Source organism: Panthera pardus, unplaced genomic scaffold (genome assembly GCF_024362965.1).
Source record: "Panthera pardus isolate Hobbes unplaced genomic scaffold, ASM2436296v1 HiC_scaffold_2, whole genome shotgun sequence".
NCBI classification, from domain to species: Eukaryota; Metazoa; Chordata; class Mammalia; order Carnivora; family Felidae; genus Panthera; species Panthera pardus.
Window position 1 is genome coordinate 80159196 of NW_026526765.1, and position 6981 is coordinate 80166176.

General features: G+C 38.9%; 1 protein-coding gene across 1 annotated transcript in view; it reads left to right on the forward strand.

Annotated features, from left to right (window-relative positions):
* LIX1 (limb and CNS expressed 1) overlaps window positions 1-3822 on the forward strand; it is a 57120-nt gene extending 53298 nt beyond the window's left edge. Inside the window, exon 11 of the mRNA XM_053907187.1 lies at window positions 883-3822. Within this exon, the coding sequence (XP_053763162.1) occupies window positions 883-1170 (288 nt within the window). The 3' untranslated portion in view covers window positions 1171-3822. The remainder of the gene's footprint in view (window positions 1-882) is intronic.
* The last annotated feature ends 3159 nt before the right edge of the window (window positions 3823-6981 follow it).

Below are 6981 nucleotides of genomic sequence, written 5' to 3' on the forward strand. Positions count from 1 at the left end.
ACTGGGTTAGTTATAAACACTTTTCCATGGTTGTTTTTAATTTGTTAAGGTCATAAATAAATACCATATGTTCTTGAAAATAAAAATAAGCAAAGCATCCACTCTACAAGATCTTCTTAAAGTGTATCCATCAAACCCATACATTATGTTACAATGTATTGGCAATTTTTTTCACATGAAAATTGACAGGTAGTGGCCAATTTTTAATTGTTTGCAGAAGAAATACTGTACATGAAGTTACCATTATATCAATAATGATAATGCCTATGTTCCACAATACACTTTTAAAGTTCTATTTGTAGTTGCTGTGAGCCATTTGGACTGTCATCTATCTTCCTTAAGCTAACAAATTGACTCTTGTTAGGAAGTGGGCTCTCCTGGTTTCTAAGTCTTGTCCTGATTCAAAGCCTCCTGCTTTCTGCAGGGGGTAAGACCAAACCCAATTATACCCTAATCTTTCCATATAACTGTTTCCATCTCTCCATCTTGCTGAAGGAGAAAATCCTGGGCAGAAGAGTTCAAGGAATAAATGAGGTAATATCCATGTGTGAAGGAATGCATTTTCTAAGGAAGACATTTTCTAGCAACATCAGAGTTCTGTTGTGAACATTATTGAGTCATTCTTGGTGGTAGTGTTTTGACTTAGCCTGAAGTGACCCTGCTTTGCTTGACCAGCTTGGCCCTTCATTTGCTTTAAGAAGTATATCATGGGATTTTGTTTCCATGTGTAAACATCAGAGAGGTTCAGTTATTGGTAAAACCTGTATGAATGTGGATGTGGGGGGTGGCAGGGACAAAGGAAATGAGGTGTTGGAAAGCCATGAACACAGGTGCCTTTGTTGCTCTTCATTGACACTCTGGACTTTGTCTCTTGGCTTCCAGGAAGTCATCTCCTACTATTCCCAGTATTCCCTAGATGAAAAGATGCGCAGCCACATGGCCCTGGACTGGATCATGAAAGAGAAGGAATCTCCAGGAATTCTCTCTCAAGAGCTACGGATGGCCCTGAGGGAGTTGGAGGAAGCCAGGAAAGCAGGACAAGAACTGCGTTTTTACAAAGAAAAGAAAGAAATCCTGAGTTTAGCCCTGACTCAGATCTACAGCGATCCTGACACCTCCTCACCCAGTGATGATCAGCTGAGCCTAACGGCTCTTTGTGGCTACCACTAGCAAGGCTAGGTTCCAGCTGGCCTGAGGTTGGCAGAGGCTGGACTCTAACATTAGGAAGCTCAGTGAAGGAAGTTGTTGGAGGCTTTACCACCTACAGCTACCACCTGAAGGCTGTACTAATTCTTCCCACCCATTCCATTCATAGACTCTCAGAGTAATAGGATCCTTACAGGTCCCAACAATTTTCCCATCACACTTTCAAGAGTTCCTCCTCTTACTGAAAGGATGGAGACAGAATTGTTTGAAAAACATTTCCCAGGTTTGGCTCTAGCCTAAAGCCCTGTTGACATGTGCCTTCCTAGATTATGTATGTTGTTTTAAACAATGGGCCAGTGTAGCATCCCCCAAAAGAACACCAGCTGGGACTGGGGAAAGTAGCATGAGAGCAATTTTTAAAAATAGTTGGGATTAAATAAACAACATAGAAAATACACATGGGTCAGAATTTCTTCCTAAGCTTTATAAACTAAGAGACACTTCTACTCTACTAGGTAAAATCCAAAATTCCAGTGGCAATTTTATCTGGACATCCCACTATCAAAGATCTAAAGTGGTAATAGTGAAAATACGTGATAAATTTAACTTGGCTTAAAATGCCAGTTATGATAATTTTTAAAAAATCCACACTCTTCGGTATGGGGATAAATTTCACCTAGAATAGTACTCCTATTCCTCAAGAAGAATTAGTATCTAATTTTAATGAGTCCTGCAAACAGTGATGTTCATTTTTAACTTGCAAACAGATAACTCAGGTTGATTTGTTTTTATTTTTGCCACCACAGTCATCTATGTATCATGGAGACAGTCACTGGATTTTGAAAAATCATTAGCTTTTAACAGTGCTTGCATTTGATTGTTTCTCGTGCATTAGAGAGAAGGAGTCTTTAACTGTCTTTATTTTTGTTCAAGAACATAAGCCAGGAGTAGTTCAAATGTAGTGTCATTTCCAAGTTTTAATTAGACATTGTCATCTCTCTTTGAAAATGGCTTGGGTCAATTAACTGATTAGAAAACCAAAAGCAAATACAGACCAATTTGTAGATGGTTTCTGGTCACTCAAATTTAAGAATGGCAGCAGTGTGAATTTTAGACATTTGTAGGAATTTCCAACTTTATAACATAAAAATGATTATCTTGCATTTAGTCCAATAATTCAAAATAAAGGATACAGTTTTTTCAATGTTAAGTAAGATTTCTTTTTCTTCATGTTTAAGTGAATGCAAACTAACGTTCCTGAAGGCTAAAACCATTATATTTACATTAAAGTTTACAAAAGTATGATAGCTTAACTTCATATATAAATATGTGCAGATGTAATTATCACTCCTTAAGTCCCCATGAAAACTATATATATGGATCATGTATTTTGGAATTAGCCTTTAAAATAAAAAAATTAATTTCAGATATCATATTTCTCACACCAGGGGAAAATTTAGCTTCTTACCTACTGCCTTACTCTGTCATGAAAGGTAATACTATAAATATTAGATAAATTTAATTTAAAAATATTGTGTTAACAAATGTCACATTTCTCCCCAAAATGAGGCTAAGTGTCACCTAGAATAAAACTAAAACTATATTCCCTTATAATCCTAAAAAGAAATTCGAATTAATGTTTGCAAGTTGAATAAATTTTAACATTAAGGAAACTTTCTGTTAAAAGCAATTTTTTCATAAAGTCATTACTCTTTATCATTTCATAAAACCGTAATTTCCCATGTTGGGTGTGATTATAGGTAGGTCCATCTTTGCTGCATTTGCAGCTTTTGACCATGACCACCTAAAGCTGACACCATCTAATTAGATCCAGGAAGGGGAATCAGCAAGGAAAATGTTAAAATTTATCTTTGCTCTATAATTAGAAAACTGTACCTATTACGTGAACTAAAAGCATTGCCCTCGGCCAATGGCAGTTTTCCCACCTGGTCAGAACTGCCCACTCTTCCTGGAATGGTATGGAACCTATAGCAAAAGAAACAAAATTCAGAATCTCTGCCATTGCTGGAGCCTTTTAATGCTCAGTTATAGCAAATCAATTTTAGCTAAGACATAAGGGCTGCCAGTACATCACTTAAACATTTATAATTCCAGACCTAAGAAGAGCCATGTTGAAAAGCAAAGTAGATTCTTCTTCCTCTTTTGTATCTTGTTCTCAGTGATACACTGTGTTGAAGGGGATTAAAGTGGAAGATTCTCTATTTTAAATATATGGAGTTCTGGGTCCTAAACTTTTGTGGTTATAATGCCTTTGAGAATCTGATGAAAGCTATGGACCTTCTCCTAGGAAAATAGAGTGAAGCATATACCTTCAAATTTATGCAAACAGTTTCAGAGAGTTTGTGAACCTCCCCAACGTCCATGGATTGCTCTGTCCAAGGACCTCCAATTTAGAATCTTGAGTACAGACTTATAGTCTCAAACTTTTCAGCATGGATCCAAACTAGCTCAGACCAGCCCTGTGTAGCCTATTTCTAAGATAAATGTTATCATTCTTAAATACAGAATTGTACTGCATTTTGACAAGAATGGTTTAATCTTCACAAAGTCCAAATATACCAAATTGCTATGAAAAAACAGCTTAAAACAAACTAGTCACTAAGTGTGTGAACCTATTAGAATATTGTCAATCTAATAAAGACATTATTCCTCTAATGATCAGAATTTGTCCATTTGTTCAAAAGCTGTAGTTCACTGATACATTTTCCATTTAATTTATTCACTTACCTCTAGAAAAAGAGAATAAAATCACAGATAGTCCTGAAATGCTATACCATAATCAACTATGAATCTAATCATCTATGTCTCAGGAAAAAGAGAAATAAAGAATAAAGATTTAACACTTCCCTGTTTCTTTCGGGGAAGCTTTTGAAGACAACAGTATTATCATAGTTGACTTCATCTCTAAGATACTTTAGAGAATTCTGAGTTATATCATGCCATGTCTTTCTTTCTTGCCATGGACAAAAGAAGCCAGACTAAGAATATTTTCATTATCCTTGACTATATTTAAAAGTAAACACTATTCAAGATATTATCACTTTTATATCATTGATACTTTTTTGTTCTGCCTTGCAGAAATGCAAGTATCAAGTTTTCTTCTATGGTGTCTATGGTGTAAAAGAGTGAATATTGTTTTCAGCCAGGGTCCTAGGAAAAAGAAAATCATTTTTTTTCTACCACAGTGGTTCTCAACTCTGGCTGCACTTTAGAAATACCCAAGGAGCTTTAAAAATTCCAAAATGTCCAGATTATACCCTGACCAATGAAATCAAACTCTCTGGAAGTGGGGCCCAGGCATCAGTATTTTTTAAAGCTCCCCAGGTTGTTTCAATGTGCAGCGAGGTTTGAGAATGACTGCTCTATCCACCAAGGTCTGGCTCAGAGGTCTATGACCTAACTAGTGGAAGCTATTATTCCACTTGGCCTAGGCCCCAATTCAAATGTTGAGTTCTTTTGAGCTAGGTAGAACCAAAACCTTCAGCTTGAGCAAGAGGATCTCCTGGAGCCCAGAACTAAAGAGGGGCAAGCACCTGCATATCCATGCGCATGCGTGTACACACACGCGCGCACACATGCACACACACACACACACACACACATACACTGTATCTTAGCAGTACATCCACGTTCTGCCCCAGGGTCCAGGCTTTCTTTCTCAAATATGGTACGTAAAATATCTACACCAGAATCATCAGGGGGTACTCATTTAAAACTTCAAGTTGCTGGGCCACACCCCGGACCTGCTGACCAAATTACAGGAGAAGGTCTGGGTTATTTACCACTTCACCAGGCGTTTCTGATCACACTTAAATTTGAGCTCTTTTGGCCTAAAGCTACCTAACACATTTTTAGTAGGCAGAACAGCCCTGCCCCTTCTGACATAACTAGCCTCTTGGGGTAGAGTGCAGAAAGGAATAAAGAAGAGAAGGGAAGGTTATCTCTATCCTTTCTGGAAGGAAGCTGGAGAAAAACAGAAGGGGCACAGAGATATGGCTGCCTTTTCTCTACCAAAAGAGCAGCTCCCACTCTTTTATCACTTTGGCCTTAACATTTGGAATTACTTTTAATCCCTTTACTAGAAACTGTGGAAATCTCTTTTAGCTCACAGTTAAAGCTACTTCTTTAAACCTGACTAAACCCTGGTAGCACTTTGTTCCTTGGAGCAAAGTAGGCTGTGGGAAAGGCAAGCAGAAGCTTCTTGAAAGCTGTTGAGTCTCTAGAGGTTTAGGAGTGAAAATCCCAGATTGCAATCTATTTTTAGCAGTTCCCATTTTAGCAGCAATTATGTTCCACAAATACATTTGTAAGTCAATTGTTCAACCCTGAAGGCGCATTTTTCTATAGGAGCAATGTCATATATGGTGGCAAGTTTCCCAGACTAGCCTACATAAGCAGTAGGGTACCCCAAATATTGATCTCTGGACCTAATACCTCTCCAGGTTGAAAGAGGGCAGGGGAGGGTGGAACAAGGACAGCTGAGGCTAGGGCATAGTATTGAAAACCTCCCGAGGCATATTTCTCATCCCCAAATTTGTTCTCCAGGCTCTTTATTTTCTCCTTGCTCCTCCATAGATTACCTTGCCAATACACCACCCACTGCCATCACTTGCTGCTTCTTATGATCATGGTTTCTTCTACTTTCTGACTTACTGAAGTAGAGAGGTGACTTTTTACTGCCCTCTTACAAACTCTTTGAAAATTTCTAAGAGGTGTTATCACTAGAACCAGGAACATTTTTGTGACCTAAAAATGTCAGTTACTAAGCTTCTCTGCAGACTGTTTTCACCAGGGCTGGTGGGGAAAAACATAGACACACAAAGCAGGACAGGCTTTGGACAGGCTAGCCATGGAACCTGTCCCATTCCCCCATACTCCTAGATTTCCTGCTTTTTGGTGTTCTCATTAGGTTCCACATGACACTGCCCCATCCTGATCACAGCTGCCCCATAACTAGCCAGTGATTCTGAGTAATCTGGCTCAAAACTCCAAAATGGACTGATCAGTCTGTCCTCTCAGGAATGTGAACTAAGAAACATGAAAAGAATTTGCCAGTTTGAGTTGGGAGGTAAAGTTGGAAGAGTCATGTTCATGAAAGTGATGGTTTGTGCAAGCTGAAGTGAGGAGAAGGAACCATGAGTCAGTAGAGGAAGCTGGTCAGTAGAAAGAAGGGACACTGGTTGGTGCAGAGAGCAGATGCAGGGAGAGGCGGAGAGGCAAGGAGAAGGTGAACACAGGAAGCCCATGAGAGGATGGCAAGAGCTGTGTCTCAAGTGCCCTGCAATAAAGTTTCTTATTCTTTATCTGAGTGGATCACATACCTTGCAACCAAGGAAACCATTCAGAGCAAAATCATACTCTATTATTCTGGATTTTTTATCCTCAGCATAGACCCAAAAAAACTGACATCAGAAAGAGCCTCTTCGAATGATAAACATGCTGCTGAGGAAAGTAGATTTAGACCTTGGGACAGAGATCACCTTTCCCCACTCACTCCCCTTCCCCCTCCAATGTGGCCAGGAGTCCTCCCAGCTCTGAAATAAGTTTATGTATCCTATGCTGATCATCCTGCCCTTGCTGCACTGTGTTCTCACCTTCCACAGGAGGTATGACCACAGAGGGAAAATAGAACTCTATTTTTAAAAAGACAGAATTCATAATCTCAAATGACTGTTGTCTTCTTAAAAAACTGGTTACCTTCTCTAACAATCCTCAAGAATGCTGTCTTTGGCAAAGACATTCCTGTCATGAACTCCTCTTTGGAAATGGTCCTCTGAATCCATGCAAGCAAAGGAAGAAAAGCAGTTTCTTTTG